At 42.2% G+C, this 21,147-nt stretch overlaps 1 protein-coding gene across 1 annotated transcript in view; it reads right to left on the bottom strand.

The window, feature by feature from the left end:
• Positions 1-21,147, bottom strand: part of LOC142750024 (proton channel OTOP1-like) — a 70,189-nt gene that overhangs the window by 7,443 nt on the left and 41,599 nt on the right. Inside the window, exons 3-4 of the mRNA XM_075859171.1 lie at positions 14,881-14,939; positions 65-195 (exon numbers count right to left, since the gene is read on the bottom strand). Of these exons, the coding sequence (XP_075715286.1) occupies positions 65-195; positions 14,881-14,939 (190 nt within the window). The remainder of the gene's footprint in view (positions 1-64; positions 196-14,880; positions 14,940-21,147) is intronic.

Raw genomic sequence — 21,147 nt, 5'->3', positions numbered from 1 at the left:
GGTTTTTGTATGAATCTCAGTATGTACAGGGTCTATCATTAAATGTCAATGTATTATAACTTACGTAGAGATATGTTAACAAAGCCGAGGGACGTCAGTCTACCCATGTGCTCTTCCAGTTGATGGTCAGACTCGGTTGCTACTGCACTGGCCCAGAGGAGTAAATTTGTATACACAGAATGGATTAAGCCAAACCTTAAAATGTAGAATAAAAAGAAAACAATAACAGAAATAATAAGACGAGCACATGGTTGATTTCTTCATTTAGAGACAGACAAATATTTGTATGGCTGCTGTTCTAGTTAATCTGGTCTTTATGTATGATACAATATACAATTTGTAGAACATTTATCATTCACACACTATGCAGCTTATTGTATGGAATAATGTCCGCCCATGACCATATACAAGCACAAGTGTTGTTATAAAGGTCAAGGAGTGCTATAAATGACGTCTAATATTGTTTATAAGTCAAAGAAGGAACTCATTATTCTGTAGAATACTAACCTCAGCTGCTCGATTAACGAGTGCAGTCCCCTGCACTCACAGTTCTTGTCCACCAGGCAATCAGTCCTTCTGCCACGGATGCTGGGACAACCATCTCCCATCTCTGTGTACTTGACTCCACTTCAGCTTCCTTTACAGGCTCCACCAACTGAGAAGCAATCGCTAAGGCCTCATGCACATGAACGTATTTTTGTCCTCCCGTAAATACTGGCGTAAATACGGGTCCTTGGTCACACGTATTCGACCCGTATTGCACCAGTATTTACGGGTCCGGTGTCACCAGTATTCCATCCGTATTTACGGGCAAGTTTTCGCTGCAAAATTGCACTGCACTATTCGGCAGCCCTTCTCTCTATCAGTGCAGGATAGAGAGAAGGGACTGCCCTTTCCGCAGTAAAAGTAACAGAAATTCATACTTACCCGGCCGTTGTCTTGGTGACGCGTCCCTCTCTTGACATCCAGTCCGACCTCCCTGGATGACGCATCAGTCCATGTGACCGCTGCAGTCAGTGATTGGCCTGTGATTGGCTGCAGCGGTCACATGGGATGAAGAAGAAGAGGAAGAAGAAGATTTCTGGATAAGTTAACTTTTAATACTATTAGCTCCAGCGGTAGTCACGGTCCCAGGTGCTGAAAGTTACTGCCGATCACTTAACTCTTTCAGCACCCTGGACAGTGACAATCCCCTGACGTCGCCTAGCAACGCTCCCGTAATTATGGGTGCACACACGTAGTCACCCGTAATTACGGGAGCCCCATAGATTTCTATGGGCCTGCCCGTGCCATAATTACGATCTGAAATAGGACATGTTCTATATTTTTCAACGGCACGGGCACCTTCCCGTAAGCATACGGGGAGGTACCCGTGGCCAATGGAAGTCTATGGGCCCGTAATTACGGGCCGTAATTACGGCCTGTGATTATGGGCGTTTTTACGTTCGTGTGCATGGGGCCTCAAGGCCAGGCATGCCCCTCTCTGGGCTGGACACAGAAGCCAAGACCAGAGCCCTTGAGTTGATGGCACTGCACCGCCTTGCCACACACAGGACCATCTTTCAGTCCTGATGTTGTTATCTGACAGGAAGGTCCCCTGCTGGCCCCCGCCAGACTGGGCTTGTCGGATTCTGGCTGTACTTGTAAAGGAAGTTCTGAGTGAGTCATTTGTTGACTGGACTTGTCGACTACTGCATAACTTTTGACTCTCAAACTCTCTGTAGTGGCCACTTTCTTCGACTTATAGGAACACAGACATGGCCGTTTCTGGTGAGGTTCACTTTAACTGGGGCCCTTCCTGAAACAGTAACATCAATAGCCAAGTCACCCTTTTCGCCTTCGACTAGCACAAACTCTACCGTCTCTCCCTCTACGAGACTGCCAGGGCACTTGGTCATACGGCTTTCCTTCAGAGCCGTTCGGCGGACAAATATAGCTTTATAAGTGAAGCTCTGGCTTATGAATCCATATACCCTGTGAGCATTGAACCACTTTACTGCCCCTTGTACACGGACAGCTTGCACTTCTCCCAATGCCTGATTGTCCTTTGAGGTATTTTTGTTCAATTGGAGCAACATGTTTTCTGTGGCCTTTTAGAGACTGACACCTTCTGGAAAAATGTTCAAGCTGACCACTCCTCCAGCCACTACGAGGGCTGACTACTTCCTCACTGGGGTCATGGACACAACCTCCACTGCTTGTACTTGCCTCTTTTAGCTGGGCAATGTCTGCTGCAAGTTCTTCTAGCCAGCCCACAACATCTTCTGCAAATTTCAGGAACACTGTCGCAGGGACTGTGGGTACATTCGTGGATGATGCAGGGGGTTGACCCATGGAGACTCATCCTGACGACTACGCCAAGTGTTAGAGGGTGCATGGGGGGGGGGCCACAAACGCAAGTGGCTAACTTATCAAGTCTGGTTTGCCACTAAATATTCCACACCAGGAGAAATTGCAGGCCCCCTTTATACAGGTATAAGAATGTCGCAGACACAGTTGATTCAATGTTCAAACTTTACTGGAGATAAACTCTCTTGGAGAGGCAAAATTCTTGAACGTTACAAATGCAATAACACACTCTCTTAATAAATGCAACTATATACATTGGCTGACAACCTGGTCATTACTAGCCCTTGACGGCTTGTGCCCCGCATGGCAATCCAGCACTTATATCTATTCAGCGGCTCCCGCCCCGCCTGGCAATCAAGCACTGAGGCTTATTCAGCGGCTCCCGCCCCGCTTAGCAATCCAGCACTGAGGCCTGTTCAGCGGCTCCCACCCCGCTTGGCAATCCAGCACTTAGGCCTATTCAGCAGCTCCTGCCCTGCTTGACAATCCAGCACTTAGGCCTATTCAGCGGCTCCCGCCCCGCTTTGCAATCAGCTAAGCACTGCACACACATCCTTATCTGTAATCCGGGTGGCCATCTATTGTGGTCACTTACTTCACTCGTGTCCTCAGGAGAACAGTCCGTGGCTATCAAAAGGGGAGGACAAGTCTTTCCATATGTTCCATAAACTGGCTTGAATCTTCATGTCATTACTCGGACTGAGTGGTACAGCACCCCTCAGTACTCAGGGTTTTCAGGTCCCTCACTCAAGCCCTTGCCACGTGTGTATATTGCAGCTCACCCGCTTACTCCATGGTGTCAGTGTTTGGGCCTCCTTGCTCACACACTCAGCAGCCCCTCAGAGTCTGTCTCCAGTCACACTGCACTGCACGTCACTTCCTCCTTCCTATCTCTTCCTGCCAGTATGGAGCCATGTAGTGGCCAATGTAAATTATTACAGCAGATACACATGCAATACATACAAGGCAAAACAAATAGACAATGGAACAGACTTAATAAAAAGCATACACACAGTTCTTTTACATAAGGGGAAGTACAGAGTACGACCCCCTTACATGCAGATCCTCTTTTTGAAAAGAGGGAGATTTCTGTATACCATTGGTTGATATGAAATGCCCTAATCCTTTTCAAAAAGAAGGTCTGCAGCAGCTGGGGTTTGTATTATGTTGCTCTGCAGCAACAGGGATGCAGAACTGTATGAGACATACTGCAGCTGCTGACAAACTTATTTTTTAAAAAGAGGAGGAGCACTACGTGTCAGTTAGTGATTGCCACAGGAGAAGGAACTGAAAAAGCGATCTGTCACAAACTGCGGGAAGAGAAAAGTAGTAATAGTGGTTTCCGTTTGCCTTTGTTGTGCACTGGACCCATCGTTTTGCCGGAAGCAATAGCGTAGTCGACTACCTCTGGTTTTCGTTTGTGTCAGTTTGCATCTGTTCAGGGTCCCGTTCTGACGGAAAGCTCAGACGGAACGTCAGAACGGGACCCCAACGCAGATATGAATGAGTCCTAATTGCTTGATTCTGAGATGAGAAGACGATGTGGAGGCAGATTGTTACAGCAAGAGCAAGTGTTCTCTGACCCTGCAATCCAGTATTCCAATGTGGGTTACTTTGGCATCACATGCATTCATACAACGACATTACACACTGCAGTCAGCATGGCTCCAGATACCTGAGACAACCTATCAGCACCTTACACCTTATTGAGTCACTCCCAGCCGGTCTGGCTGCTGTCCGTGCTGCACACGGCGGTTACTCTGGATATTAGCTGCTGGTCACAATATTGTGATTCAAATGTATATATATATATATATATATATATATATATATATATATATATATACACTACCGTTCAAAAGTTTAGGGTCACTTAGAAATTTCCTTATTTTTGAAAGAAAAGCACAGTTTTTTTCAATGAAGATAACATTAAATTAGAAAACACTTGAAAACGCTTGTGCAATTATGTTAGCACCGCTGTAAACAGTTTTGCTGTTTAGAGGAGCTATAAAACTGATCTTCCTTTGAGCTAGTTGAGAATCTGGAGCATTACATTTGTGGATTCGATTAAACTCTCAAAATGGCTAGGAAAAGAGAGCTTTCATGTGAAACTCGACAGTCTATTCTTGTTCTTAGAAATTAAGGCTATTCCATGCGAGAAATTGCCAAGAAACTGACGATTTCCTACAACGGTGTGTACTACTCCCTTCAGAGGACAGCACAAACAGGCTCTAACCAGAGTAGAAAGAGAAGTGGGAGGCCCCGCTGCACAACTGAGCAACAAGACAAGTACATTAGAGTCTCTAGTTTGAGAAATAGATGCCTCACAGGTCCTCAACTGGCAGCTTCATTAAATAGTACCCACAAAATGCCAGTGTCAACGTCTACAGTGAAGAGGCGACTCCGGGATGCTGGCCTTCAGGGCAGAGTGGCAAAGAAAAAGCCATATCTGAGACTGGCTAATAAAAAGAAAAGATTAATATGGGCAAAAGCACACAGACATTGGACAGAGGAAGATTGGAAAAAAGTGTTATGGACAGACGAATCGAAGTTTGAGGTGTTTGGATCACACAGAAGAACATTTGTGAGACACAGAACAACTGAAAAGATGCTGAGAGTGCCTGACGCCATCTGTCAAGCATGGTGGAGGTAATGTGATGGTCTGGGGTTGCTTTGGTGCTGGTAAAGTGGAAGATTTGTACAAGGTAAAAGGGATTTTGAATAAGGAAGGCTATCACTCCATTTTGCAACGCCATGCCATACCCTGTGGACAGCGCTTGATTGGAGCCAATTTCATCCTAAAACAGGACAATGACCCAAAGCACACCTCCAAATTATGCAAGAACTATTTAGGGAAGAAGCAGGCAGCTGGTATTCTATCTGTAATGGAGTGGCCAGCGCAGTCACCAGATCTCAACCCCATAGAGCTGTTGTGGGAGCAGCTTGACCGTATGGTACGCAAGAAGTGCCCATCAAGCCAATCCAACTTGTGGGAGGGGCTTCTGGAAGCATGGGGTGAAATTTCTCCCGATTACCTCAGCAAATTAACAGCTAGAATGCCAAAGGTCTGCAATGCTGTAATTGCTGCAAATGGAGCATTCTTTGAAGAAAGCAAAGTTTGAAGGAGAAAATTATTATTTCAAATAAAAAACATTATTTCCAACCTTGTCAGTGTCTTGACTATATTTTCTAGTCATTTTGCAACTCATTTGATAAATATAGGTGTGAGTTTTCATGGAAAACACAAAATTGTCTGGGTGATCCCAAACTTTTGAACGGTAGTGTGTATATATATATATATATATATATATATATATATATATATATATATATATAATAACAATAAGCAGACTTTAGCCTCTCAAAGCACTGTGGCGTAGTAGCACCCATGATGTACTATTAGGTCAAGGGAAATGCGTGGCCACTTCACTACTGCTTACGTTTGATTCAGAAACACATCAATTCGTAGTAGGAGTCAAACAATAGAGCAGTCCCATGATACGTTCCCTTTAAAGAATGATTCCAATATTATAAAATGATGGTATATCCCAAGAATATGCCATCACTTTCTTATCGGGAGTGTCCGACCTCTGGCACCCTCACCGATCCTGAGATTAACCAGTTCAGGACCGGGCTATTTTGAGCCTTCAGGACCAGACACCGTTTAGCACTTTTTAGCACGTGTTAGTTAAATGGCTTTAACTTTTTTATTTGTTGGGCTAACGACGTGATTTTTGCGATGTTTTTTCCATAGACAATGCAGGTTTCTTTTTTTTATCGTTTTTATACACATCCTTTTTGCTATTTTAGAATTTAAAGTTTGAAAATAATAGTAAAAAAATAAGCTTTTTTACATTTCAGCTATTTTTTTTGGGTAATAACATAGTTTTACCCTAAAATAGACCTTTTATTTGTGGTCGTCATTGTCTACCATAAATTTTAATATATTACATGTCTATATTAGGATAATTGGGTCAGCGCTAGAGTTACAACAATGATTGGCGGGGGGGAACGTTTTTTTTTTGTTGTGGATATTTTATGTGTATTATTATTCATTTTTTTTGCACTTTACTTTACTATTTTTTTTATTACTATGGTCTGTCCCTCAGAGGTCAAAAAAGACCTTTGGGGAACTCTATATATTTTTTTTCTTTCTTTTACACCATGCTTTTCCACTGTAACTGGAGCTGCACAGCAGCCCCAGTTACAGGGGAAATCAGCCCTCTCATAGTGACGATTGTCATTAACTTGGCTGTGCTGGGTCTAGTTAGACCTAGCATCAGTCTGCCACTAGCGGCATCCCGGCGATCATGTGACCAGTCACATGAACACCGGGAGATATAGAGACAGCGGCACGGCCGCTGCCTCTATTCCTATGCACAGCATTCATTGAGCGCTGTGTAAAATAGATCGGAGAAGACAGAAGACAGAAGCTTCTATTCTCTCCTCAGGGTCCCCGGCAGTCACTGACAGCCGGAGACCCGACATTCAGCTGCCCGATCGCTCGGGCAGCAAGTTAAAACCCGAGCCGTAAAAAGTCTATGGCTCGGGTTTTAAGGACCCTGACCGCTGGCCGTAAAAACACAGCCAGCGGTCGGGAACCAGTTAAAAGGGTTGCAGCTGATTTAGCACTGAAACACTCAATTTCCCCAGTACAGCAGCACCCCTGGTACCAAGCTGTGGAGGAAACCTCAGCCCTCGCCATTCACCTGAATGGGGCAGTAATGCAGTTCCCTGTACAGTGGGTGCGCGGGCTGTTGCTGTGGCAGAAAAATAGTAAAGGGGACACAGCGCTACATCAGTGCTGCAGCCTCTTCATACTCAGGATCGGTTGGGGTCCTAGATTCCCACTGATCATAAATTGATGGCATATCCTAGCGATATGCCATCACTTTATAAGATGAGAATAAACCTTTAAAGTGGTTCTCTGCTTTGGCCAATCCCTATTTGTTAGAAGGGTCCTTTGACAATAAGCTGATCACAAAGTGTCACAAAGTGTCCCCTGCTGGACCCATAGGTCAGCCATAATCTGTGGGGAAACCTAGCACCTAAGTCTTTCATTTTTCTGCAGCGCCATCACAAGGAAAATTAAAGAGGCTCTGTCACCACATTATACATTCAAGAGAGGAAAACAGAGAAATGTCATAAAAATATGGGAAGATACAATCTGAAAATGTCAAGTAGATCCCTCTAGCCTGCCCACTGTATTGTGAACGTGTGATCTCTTTTCCTTGCCCATATTACGTTTTAGAGGCAAATCCTAACAATCTAATGTTAAAGATGCCCTATCTCCTAGATACAGACAACCCATTGGTATGAATGGACACTGTGTAATGTTTAAAGAGGCTCTGTCACCAGATTATAAATACCCTATCTCCTACATAATCTGATCGGTGCTGTAATGTAGATAACAACAGTGGTTTTTATTTTTATTATTACATTTTTATGTTATTATTTAAGTTATGAACAATTTTAGATTTATGCTTATTAGTTTCTTAATGCCCAACTGGGTGTTTTTTTTAAATTTTGACCAAGTGGGCATTCTACAGAGGAGTGTATAAGGCTGACCAATCAGTGACCAATCAGCGTCATACACTTCTCTCCATTCATGTCCATTTGTACTCAGCAAAGCGAGATCATGCTGTGCTGTCACATATACTGACATTAAGTTTACTGAAGTGTCTTGAGAGTGAGTAGACATCAACTCCAGCATGCTATCATTCACAGCGTGATCTCGCGAGATCATGCAGTGCTGTAAATGAAGTCCCACACAAACTTTACCGAAGTGTTGGAAGTGTGAATAGACATTGCGTCCTGGCTGGAGGTGATGTCTATTTACTCTCAAGACACTTCAGTAAACTTAACGTGGATATATGTGACAGCACAGCGTGATCTCGCTGTGCTGAGTACAAATGGACATGAATGGAGAGAAGTGTATGCGTCATACACTCCTCTTTACAACGCCCACTTGGTCAAAAGTTTTAAAAAAAGCCCAGTTGGGCATTAAGAAACTAATTGGCATAAATCTAAAATTGCTCATAACTTGCTAAAAAATGATAGTTTTTCAAAATAAAAAACACTGTTGTTATCTACATTACAGCGCCGATCAGATTATGTAGGATATAGGGCAAATATAATGTGGTGACAGAGCCTCTTTAAACATTACACACTGTCCATTAATACTAATGGGTTGTCTGTGTAATACAGGACAGGTCAGGTCCTCCAGAGATTTTCTTTGTAACCGCTCTCCACTCTGGTCAAGAGATGAGAATCCTAACCAGAGGACCCCGTATATTAACTCAGAATTTCCTAATAGAGTATATGAACATGGGTTCTCTCAACTGCACAACCCCTTTATGTAGCCATATGTCAGGTGTTCTATAGAGCATTCAGAATAGTCTTCATGTGAAATAATCTGAATTATTTTTCATTGAATAACGACAATTTGGGTTAGTGCTTAAAGAGGCTCTGTCACCACATTATAAGTGCCCTATCTCCTACATAAGAAGATCGGCGCTATAATGTAGGTGACAGTGATGCTTTTTATTTAGAAAAACTATCTATTTTAAACCACTTTATTAGCAATTTTTAGCTTTATGCTAATGAGTTTCTTAATGCCCAAGTGGGCTTGTTTTTACTTTCGACCAAGTGGGCGTTGTACAGAGGAGTGTATGACGCTGACCAATCAGCGTCATGCACTTCTCTCCATTCATTTACACAGCAGCATCGCGTTCTTACTAGAACACGATGTGCTGCCACATACACACACATTAACGTTAATCAAGTGTCATGATAATGAATATACATGACCTCCAGCCTGGACGTCATGTGTATTCAGAATCCTGATACTTCTGAATCTTTTCTGTGAGATTTCCAGCAAGGCAAACGAAATCTCGTTTACATCGTAATCTCGCGAAATTACACGTGGCTTGCTGGAATCTCACAGAAAAGATTCAGAAGTGTCAGGATTCTGAATACACATGACGTCCAGGCTGGAGGTCATGTATATTCATTATCAGGACACTTGATTAACGTTAATGTGTGTGTATGTGGCTGCACATCGTGTTCTAGTAAGAACACGATGCTGCTGTGTAAATGAATGGAGAGGAGTGTATGACGCTGACTGGTCACTGATTGGTCAGCGTCATACACTCCTCTACAACGCCCACTTGGTCGAAAGTAAAAACACGCCCAGTTGGGCATTAAGAAACTCATTAGCATAAAGCTAAAAAAATCGCTAATAAAGTGGTTTAAAATAGATAGTTTTTCTAAATAAAAAGCACTGCTGTCATCTACATTATAGCGCCAATCTCCTTATGTAGGAGATAGGGCACTTCTAATGTGGTGACAGAGCCTCTTTAAACAGAACATTCTTTACTGACTGAAAACCCTCACCTTACTATGACTGACATTTACAATAGGTCTACTGGATATTCACAGCACAGCACTATAACATAGAATGTTGCCCATTGAGTTGCTTTACTTTACTCTTCATTGCTCCTTGTATCAAGTTACAGTTACATTGTCCAGGTCAGTTCAATAAGCAAGTCCAGTTTTATTATGAGAAATGCTCAAGTTTCCTATTCCTTCCCTATCCCTATTCTTGACTCATGGAACCAGGGATTTCACAACATACGAGGAACCTACAATTTAAGATTATAGGCATTAATTGTAATTAATTGGTAGCAGCAAGATATGTAGACAATGACTGTTTTATAACATCCCGGAAATTGCACAGAAGTCCGACAGAAAATTAATCTTCTCAGTGCTATGGAAAGGTTATGAGCAAGATGTGTCAAGATACGTACATACAGTAGATATGAGATAGATAGACAGATAGATAGATAGATAGATAGATAGATAGATAGATAGATAGATAGATAGATAGATAGATAGATAGATAGATAGATAGATAGATAGATAGATAGATGTTAATTCGGTAGGTTACTCGTAGCAGGGTTATTATAGTTTGGAAGCTTTTCTGAAGAGGTGGGTTTTCAGGTTGCTTTTCAATATTTGAAGAGCAGGGGTTCCAGAACAGAGCCTTGAGAGACACCAACAGAGAGGGGGCGAGACGAGGAGGTAGTGTGTGAGTGGAAGACACTAAATGACCGGTTGGTGAGGTATGTGGAGATCCAGGAGAGGATCAAGTCTGTGATACCAAGAGATGAGAGAATTTGTAAAAGGAGGGAGTGGTTGACTTTGTCGAAGGCAGTGGATGGGTCTAGGAGGAGGAGCACAGAGTAAGTTTGTGAGGTTAACAGATCATTAGTGACTTTGGTTAGGGTTGTTTACAGATAGATGGGGTCGGAAGTCAAATTGTAGATGGTCAAAAAGGTAGTTGGATGAGTGTTGGGACAGCTCAAGGTGGAAATGATGTTCAAGGAGTTTTGAGGCAAACGGGAGGAGTGAGACAGGGCGAGAAGGACGGGTTGAAGGGTTGAAGGACGGCTTCAGGTAAGAAAAGTACAGCACTCCAATGCAAACGTAAGCTGTGAGTATTTATTAACTCCACAGCACAACAGCAACATTTCAACCCTTAAGGGTCTTTATCAAAGTCCATGGAACTGGACCTGATACCTGCATATTCTTCTGAAAAGAATTGTATGTGCTGCTTTTCTTCTGCATAATATATTCTTAAAGCACAACATGGTGTGATGTATAAAGCGGGCTAACGCGCTGAGCGCACTTAATATGCTTCGGGTGTCAGCTCTGTATTACAGCTGACACCCTGCACTAACGGCCAGGAACAGTGATTGTGAACAGTGTTGTTCCTGACCGTTTAACCACTTAGATGCCTCAGTCAATCAGAACTGCGGCATCTAAGCCAGTAAAGGTCCCCAGGACTGATTTCACTCTGCCTCTGTTAAGCCCTGCCTGCTTGTAAAAATGACAATACACCGCATTCCAAATTATTATGCAAATGTTATTTTTCGCTGATTTTCCTAAATAGTCAATGCAAATGACAGTCAGTATAATCTTCAAGCCATCAACCGTTGGAGTATAATGCGAATTTTATTGAACAAAACTAATGATAAAAGATTTTTTTTTAGAATTAAAAAACTCAAAATGCACTGTTTCAAATTATTATGCACAACAGAGATCAAACCATTTTAAAGGTTGTAAAGAGAACTAAAATGGTAATTTATTGAATTTGCAGCATCAGGAGGTCATATTTACAGAAATCAAAAGCTCTTTCAATCAAAAAAACACATAGCAGTCATAGCAGGCCAAGTTACATGTTAACATAGGACCCCTTCTTTGATATCACCTTCACAATTCTTGCATCCATTGAATTGTGAGTATTTGGACAGTTTCTGCTAGAATATCTTTACAGGATGTCAGAATAGCCTCCCAGAGCTTCTGTTTTTATGTGAACTGCCTCCCACCCTCATAGATATTTTGCTTGAGGATGCTCCAAAGGTTCTCAATAGGGTTAAGGTCAGGGGAACATGGGGGCCACACCATGAGTTTCTCTCCTTTTATGCCCACAGCAGCCAATGACACAGAGGTATTGTTTGCAGCATGAGATGGTGCATTGTCATGCATGAAGATAATTTTGCTACGGAAGGCACGGTTCTTCTTTTTGTACCACGGAAGAAAGTGGTCAGTCATAAACTCTACGTACTTTGCAGAGGTCATTTTCACACCGTCAAGGACCCTAAAGGGGCCTACCAGCTCTCTCCCCATGATTCCAGCCCAAAACATGACTCCGCCACCTCCTTGCTGACGTCGCAGCCTTGTTGGGACATGGTGTCCATTCACCAACCATCCACTACTCCATCCATCTGGACCATCCAGGGTTGCACGGCACTCATCAGTAGACAACACGGTTTGAAAATTAGTCTTCATGTATTTCTGAGCCCACTGCCACCGTTTCTGCTTGTGAGCATTGTTTAGGGGTGGCCGAATAATAGCTTTATGCACACTTGCAAACCTCTGGAGGATCCTACAACTTGAGGTTCGCGGGACTCCAGAGGCACCAGCGGCTTCAAATACCTGTTTGCTGCTTTGCAATGGCATTTTAGCAGCTGCTCTCCTAATCCTATTAATTTGTCTGGCAGAAACCTTCCTCATTATGCCTTTATCTGAACGAACCCGTCTGTGCTCTGAATCAGCCACAAATCTTTTCACAGTACGATGATCACACTTAAGTTTTCTTGAAATATCCAATGTTTTCATACCTTGTCCAAGGTATTGCACTATTTCACGCTTTTCGGCAGCAGAGAGATCCTTTTTCTTTCCCATATTGCTTGAAACCTGTGGCCTGCTTAATAATGTGGAACTTCCTTCTAAGGCCCTGTTCACAAAGAGTTTTTTGACAAGTTTTTTGACGCGGAAACCGCGCCGCAAAACTCCTCAAAAACCGCCCGAAAATGCCTCCCATTGATTTCAATGGGAGTTGGACGAGTTTTTTTACCGCGAGTAAAAAAAACGTGTTGCGGTAATAAGAAGGGTCATGACGGATCTTGAGGCGGTTTCCGCCTCCATAACCCCATTTCAATTACTCAGAAAGAGGGAAAAAACGCCTTAAGTAGTTTTCCTTTGATTGGGCCCACCTGGCAAACTAATTATCACAGGTGTCTGAGATTGATTACAATGATCCAAAGAGCCCTAAGACACAATACCATCCATGAGTTTAATTGAAAAACTAAAAATTAAATGTTTATGACACTTAAATCCAATGTGCATAATAATTGGGAAAACACTGTATACTGTAATATATTAGTATTGCAGTGTATTGTATCAGCGATCAAACGATCGCTGGTTCAAGTCCCCTAGGGGGACTAATAGAATATGTAAAAAAAAGTTAAATAAAGTTGTTAGTAGTGAAAAAAAAATGATTAAAACTTTTCTCTAAATCGATGTAAAAAAAATAAAAATAAAAATAAATTGGTATTGCTGCGTCCAAAAAAGTCCAAACTCTGGTTTTTGGTCAATTTAGCGGTCGAAAAAATAAAAAGTGATCGAAAAGTTGTATGTACCAAAAAATGGTACCAATTAAAACTACAGCTCGTCCCGCAAAAATATGCCCTCAAACTGCTCAATCGACAAAAAAAAGCAAAAACTTATGGCCCTCGAAATATTTTTTTTTTCAGTTCCCCAGTACATTATATGGTACTTTAAATGGTGCCAATAAATACTACAACTCCTCCCGCAAAACATAAGACCTTACACCGCTCTATTGACGGAAAAATATAAAAGGTATGGCTCTTGAAAGGCAAGGAGTGAAAAACAAAAATGAAAAAGGGAAGACGCCAGTAACTAGTTAAAGAGAATGGTTAGGACTGGAATGAACACAGCAGTATTGTTGGGGAGATAGAGATGAGATAGAGATGAGAGATGAGAGATAGAGAGAGATGAGATGAGAGAGAGATGAGAGAGAGATAGAGAGAGATAGAGAGAGATAGAGAGATATATATATATATATATATATATATATATATATATATATATATATATATATAGAGAGAGAGAGAGAGAGAGAGAGAGAGAGCCTCCCTATTATAAGTAGATTTAGCATATAATGCATATTTGTTTATATTTAGCGGTTTAGGTTACATTAGTGTTCACAGTGTGCTGTCGCCATTTTTTTGTTAGATAGATAGATAGATAGATAGATAGATAGATAGATAGATAGATAGATAGATAGATAGATAGATAGATAGATAGATAGACAGACAGACATGTGAATGAACATACAGATAAACAGTAGCTCATGTATTATGTATTATGTGAATTCTTCGAGTGAATCCTGTTGGACTTTGCTAAAGAGTGAAGGGGGCCTTCACTTCAACCAGGGGTGTAACTATAGTGGTTGCAGAGGCTGCGGTCACACCCGGGCCCTAGAACCTGATTGAGCCCAAATAATGCCTCTGCTCCACGTAAGGAGACCACTAATATAAATTGTGATTCACAGTTGGGGACACTGTTGCATTGGGGCCCAGGAGCTTCAAGTTACATCTCTCCCTCTTTCCATGTTCAATACATCACTTTCTGCTGGAGTCATGGTCATGAAAAAGTGCTGACCCATTCCAGCCTTTACTTTGAGGCCCCATGGTTATGCCCCTTTTGACAAAAGATTATCCAGTCAAAGAACAATTTGTGCCAATAAATATAAAATTTGATAGAAAGTAATTAATTAATGCCTTGTCGTCTTGATATGATTTGTGAGGCTCAGGACATTATGGAAGTTATAGGTTTCTAACCAGGTACATTGTATAATCAAAGTAACAAATAATCAGTTGTGCAATGAGATTCTGAGTCATTTCAATTAGGACGATCCTCGTAGCCGGTTGTGGAGCGATATATTATTGGCTAGCTAAATCTATAGACGTGCTGTTGTACATGTCGCTATGGCATTTACATTTACCAACGGTGTTGCCAATAACAATAATTAAGGTAATTATTGTCTTAGAAATGTTTCGTTAAATTAGTTATTTAAAAAAACAAACTATAGCCATGGGTTTCGTCATACTGCAATAATTCCCATCCCAACAGGAAGAATAATATGAAATCTAATACTCTTACCTTTCAAATGTTTTAAAGGACTTGATAATGTCTTTTGAATGCCGCCAAAGGAAATATACCTGTAATTTAGAAAACATGTATAAATATTTTGTTTTGCCAGAAACACATACATCTTAAGATGTATCACCAGCAACAGAGGGAAAAAAAGTAAAACTTTAAAAATAAACTTGTTCTACTATTTGTTTAAAGGGGTTCTTAAGATAGGTCATCAATTTCAGATCCGTGAGGGTCGATCTCCCGACACCCCCACTGATCAGCTGACTGAAGAGGCTGCGGTGTTTGTCAGTGTTTACCAGGCACAGCGCCGTACACATCCGTAGCAAATGTGCCTGGGATTGCATCCCATTCACTTGAATGAGACCGGAACTGCAATCCCAGGCATATTTGCTACGAATGTGTACAGCGCAGTGCCTGTAAACTGTGAAAAGGCCGCGGCTACAAAGGCCATGGCCTCTTCACTCAGCTGGTCGGTAGGGGTGGCGGGAGTTGGACCCCCACCGATCTGATATTGATGACCTATCCTAATAACTCCAAATCCATGACTCTTAATATTAAATTGCCTGACCATATGATTAAACTATTAATCTTCATTTTGACTATCAGTGGCGGAGTACGAGTATTCCGTATCTCAGAGTCCATTTAACCGTGACAATTGAGACTTTGTGTAATGCACACGGACGCTGGCAGTTCTCACTTACCGGCAGCCACGACCGCAGGTCTCTGAAGACTTGCCGGCGTCTCCTTTCTGGCCCCTGCTCTTAAAGGGCCAAAGCCGCACCAGGAAATTCTCCCCCAACCTATCCCAACACACCTGGAATTTGAAAAGGAACTCTGCCCACTCTCTCTTTGCCTGAGCAATATTGTGTCTTCCCAATGTGTATCTTGCAAATGGTTCCTGTATACTGCATGCCGTATCCTGTATCTGTGTCCGGTTCTTTTTTTTTTTTTAAAAAACATTTTTTATTAACATTTTACTTGCAACATTTTTTCTTTCTGTGTTATTACAAGGCACAAGGTATGGCATTGCCCACATCTTGTCAAAAGTAAATACATACATAGTTGTTCATATCAGTATATTTGTTAATAACATCAGAAGCAGATATGTTGGTTTTTCATTACATTGCGAACTTCAACTTAAACAATAAACCTTTTAACCATTTAAACCTATACCCTTGGTAGTCTTATTTATGCCTTATCCTTATTTCCTTTCAATGCATCTATGCATACCCTTACTCTCTCTATTTCCATCTACTTTCTTGGTGGTTTGACTTTCAATTTCCCTAAGGATCCCTTCAGATCTTCTGTCAGATACCATTTTGTTTGTTGAAATCCCGCCATTACCATCTCAATATCCAGTTCTGACATCTGTTCCAAAAACGGTTTCCATTTCCTGAAAAAACTAGCCGTTTTCTGCTCTTTGTGTATTAGGGCATCTGTTCTATCTGAATATAGACATGTTTTCAATTGCTGTATGAGTTGTTCTAATGTCGGTGCATTGGGTTCCAGCCAGTTTTTCAGTATACATCTTTTTGCAATGAGTATTATTATATGTGCTAGCGGAGATATGTGCGTTACCGTTCCCTCTTCCTCCACTTCCATTGATGCTCTGGAGTGGAACAAAAGAAGTATGGGGTTTAGCGGCATAGATTTATCCCATAATTTCGCCATAAATGCCAGCACTAATGACCAATATCCTTGTGTATTCGGGCATGACCAAATTCCATGATGCAGATCTGTATGTGGTTGAGCACACTTCGGGCAAACATGCAATCGGTCTGGGTTGCTATCATTTGGCGGTATGTTAAAAGCGTAAATAGCTGCATGCATTAGTTTAAACTGTGTCTCCCTCCACACCTCATTAACTACATGCTTTCTCACTGCTTTCCATCCCTCTAGTATTTGATCGTTTACATCTGTTGTTTGAAAAACACGTCTCCAATAAGGGAATTGTTGTTTTGGGTCTATTTTTATGTAAATATCCTTTATTGCCCGATATAGTACCGACAATGACTTCCTATATGATTCTTCTACCAGTGTATCAAAAGGATTATCTACTATCTCCCTTTCCAAGTTTCCTACCTCCCTAGCACAGAAAGATTTAACCTGCATGTATTGTAAAAAGTGTGTTGGCTGGATCCCAAATTCGTTCACTAGCTCTGGCAGCGTCTTTAGCCTCGGTTCCGTTGTGTGCAGTATCTGCTTTACTGTGGCTATCCCCCTCTGCTTCCATGTCTTAAATAAACTACTTGTCATGCCCACTGGAAACTGTATATGTGACCATAATGGTAAGTATTTAGATAACTGAAAAGATAGGCCCTGCTTTTTCCTCACTTCCTTCCAGCACATAATTGTGTCTCGTAATATGACTGAGGATTTAACATGGCACGGGAGGTGCTTAAGTTTTGTGTGCAATAATGCTTGCAGGTCATATTTACCTGCCAGTGCTGACTCTAGTTCCTGGTTGGAGTAATGATTAGTTTTGTGTATCCAGTCTAACACATGTCGGAATAGACTGGCTATATTGTATCCCCTTAAGTGCGGAATGTTCACCCCCCCCTGCCAGTGAAACCCCTGCAACTTCGTTAGCGATATCCTTGGCCGTTTATACGACCATATAAATTTCGTTATAGTGGAATTAAAAATTTTGACATCCTTATGCTTCAATAGAACCGGCAGTGTTTGCATTGGGTACAATAATCTAGCGAAGGAGATCATCTTGACCAGATGACATCTACCGAACATAGAGAGCGGCAATGTCCTCCATCTTTCAAGTTCCAGCCTTATTTTGTGGAAGATGGGTTCATAATTCAGATGATATAAGGTTCCCGGGGTTTTCCCGATCCGTATCCCCAAATATGTTATTTGTGATTTAGCAATTTTTATGCCTAATTGCTGTAACCTCTCATCTGCTGTATGATTATGCTGTGTCAAACCTAATAGTTCGCTCTTGAGGGGGTTAATTTTGAGACCCGCGAATAGCCCATAGTTATGTATCACCTCAAAAACCCTAGGGAGATGCCTAGACGGTTGAGAGAGAAACAGCAGGATATCATCTGCAAAGACTGCCGCCTTAACCTCAACCTCGCCAACTCTAATCCCATTAAATATCCGCCCCTGTTCCAGGATCTGTATCAGAGGTTCCAATGCTAGGTCAAATAAGAGTGGTGATAGTGGGCACCCCTGTCTCGTTCCCTTATGTAGCTTAAACGTCTTTGACTTGATTCCTGGCGTGCACACAGCCGCCGTGGGGTTCTTGTATAACGTTTTTATGTAATTTCTAAATGCCCCTTGTATGTTAAATTTATCCAAGACCATGTCCAGCCACTGCCACTCAACATTGTCAAACGCCTTTTCAGCATCCAGCAACACAAGTGCCGATTGGTTGAATGACTTTGGCTGTGCTGCCACCCCATCCATAACTCCTAATACTTTTCTAATATTTGTAACTGCCGATCTAACTTTAATGAAACCCACCTGCGACGGCCCCACCAGACGAGGCATTATTTGGGCAAGCCTATTTGCCATGATCTTGGACAATATCTTGATATCCTGATTTATTAAGGATATGGGTCTGTATGAGCTCGGTAGTGACAGATCTTTCCCATTTTTTGGTAGCACCTTGATGTATGCTGTATTTGCTGCATCAGGAATGTTCCCACCCTCCAATAGAGAATTAAAATATGCTAATAACGTCGGCGTTATTTGTTCCTGTAGTATTTTATAGAATTCTGCCGGGTAACCATCAGGTCCCGGCGACTTCCCATTTGCTAATGACTTTATGGCTGTCTGTAACTCTACCAGTGTTATTCGTGCGTTCAAGTCTTCTAATTGCCCCTGGTCTAAGGTAGGTAATGTGATATCTGCCAGAAACCGGTCACCCCGCACATCGCCCGGAACCAATGTGGTTTCGTACAGCTGCTGATAGAAAGCCTGAAAAATGTCATTCATCTTTTTGGGTTCCGTTTGTACACAGCCCTTGTGATCTCTTAGTTTGGTTATATGTGTGGGTGGCCGAAATCCCCTAGCCAATCCCGCCAACAGTTTTCCTGCCTTGTTGCCAAAACGAAAAAGTTTGGCCTCATAGAGTGATCTCCCAAACTTCTCCCTTTTATCCAACCATGACTCGAAGTGTTTCCTCGCATCCACCCATTTGTGTTTTTTATCTGTCGACGGATCAGCAAGGAAAGAAGAATAAGCTGTTCTAAGGTTATCACTACACTCTCTGTATTTTTGTTGGATCTGTTTTTTCTTAAACGTTACGTACGATATGAGCCTTCCTCTCAGGACCGCCTTAGCCGTCTCCCAGTACAGGGCCTGATCAGCCGCATGTTCTGCATTATCTATAGCATATTCTAACCACCATCCCTTTATTCGTGCTTGAAAATCTTCATCTTCTGCTAAATTTGCCGGAAATCTCCACTGAGTAAACTCCCCCCTGGGGTGTGTATCTGCCAACACCAATCGTACTGGCGCATGATCAGATATGATCATGTCTGTGATGTCTACCTGTTCTACTCGTTGTAACATATGTTGGCTTAAGTAAATGTAGTCTAATCTCGACCAGGACTTGTGATATGGTGAGAAGTAAGTGTATTCCCTGTCATCCGGATGGCTGTATCTCCAGCTATCAGTTAGTTGTGTGGTTTGTGAGAATTCAGGCAATATGCCATCTGTAGCCAGTGTCGGTGCCTGTGCATCTCTCTTCCTATCTTCATCTGCATATTGTACTGAGTTAAAGTCTCCCCCTACCAGCCTCATTGCACATGTGTCAGCTAGGAGTGTAATCTGGAGGTTCTGAAAGTAAGTGCGATTATTTGTATTGGGCGCATATACATTATATATACTAACTTCCCCCCATTGTGTGTCTAGCAGGATGTGCATCAATCGTCCCTCTGTGTCCACATATTTTGAGCGTAAAGTGAAGGCAATATTTTTGCTTATTAAAATTATCACTCCATTTTTTTTTGAATAGCTGGGGAACCATAAACATTTCCCACCCAAAGTTTACGCATTCTAAAAAAATCTTTTTCTTCCAGGTGAGTTTCTTGAAGCAAAGCCAGGTCAGCCTTCAGTTTGCCAAGGTGACGCAGGACCATTGACCTTTTGTGTGGGGACAGTAGTCCCTTAACATTCCATGTCACTACTCTCATAAAGAGAAATTAAGTTATTCGTTAGCGGAGACTGGCTATGCTTCTGCATCATATATAGGATGTTATGTATTAATAAGGAATAAATTGTGACTCTAATGTCTGTGCAACTCAGCCCCCTTGAACTAGGGCTAATACGACTACCAATCAACCATTGATCCCCACTATGTGAGAACACATTAACTCTCCCCGACTCCCTCGGAGAGCCCCCATTTTCCCTCTCATATTTCCTCAGGACTTCTCTTTTTTCTGCCATGTGACTTACTCTCCTCTACCTACAGATAACATCTCGTCAGCATAACACATTTAACATGGTTTAACAATATCTCAGCTGTCAATATATTTGTGCTTATCTTTCTTGTTCTAAACTGTTTTAAATTAGGCCCCAATGTCATCACCAAGTAACTTCCTTTGTTACATACGTCAGCTATTAGACACGTTAATACATGAACAAGTTCCAATTTCACTCGACGGTGGTACTCACGACTCTCGTCTGCCGAGGAGTCGACTGACAGTTGATTCTGGGTGTACACTAGCCGTGTCGTGGAGTCTGTGGCAGTCTCTTTTCCTTGGGTGGCTGACCCTTCGGATGTGTCACGTTCTGCTGTGCGCTTCCTCCCGAGAAATCTCCATCTGCTGCTGTAGGCGCTGTTTCCCTGAACAAATCTTTGTACACTGCCTCCGCTTCCTGGTGATCTGTATAAACTTGTAGGGTGCCACTTGGAGTTGTTACCTTTAGAATCGCTGGGTATAGCAATTGGAACTTAAGTCCCCGCTTGTGGAACGCTGTGCAGATTCTGCTGAATAGCTTTCGTTTCTTTGAAACTTCCGCGGAGTAATCACTAAATAACATGACTGTGATGCCGTTTAATTTCGTCGGGCCCCGTCTGGTTTTGTACATGCGTAGCAGCACTTCCTTGTCAGCATAATCAAGATAGCGTACTATGACTTGTCGCGCTCTCTTTAGTGCGCCTTGATGTTGCGGCAGTGTCTGTCTGTCTGGACCCACTCTATGCGCTCTTTCAACTTTACATGGCCCCTCCATATTCAGCATCTTTGGTAGATCATATTCACAGATGTGCTTTAGTTGCTTGGCTGGTACTGATTCTGGTATTCCCAC

Source organism: Rhinoderma darwinii, chromosome 1 (assembly GCF_050947455.1).
Source record: "Rhinoderma darwinii isolate aRhiDar2 chromosome 1, aRhiDar2.hap1, whole genome shotgun sequence".
In the NCBI taxonomy this organism is placed as follows: Eukaryota; Metazoa; Chordata; class Amphibia; order Anura; family Rhinodermatidae; genus Rhinoderma; species Rhinoderma darwinii.
Note: the sequence above shows the minus strand (reverse complement) of the source record. Positions and strands in the feature narration are given on the sequence as shown.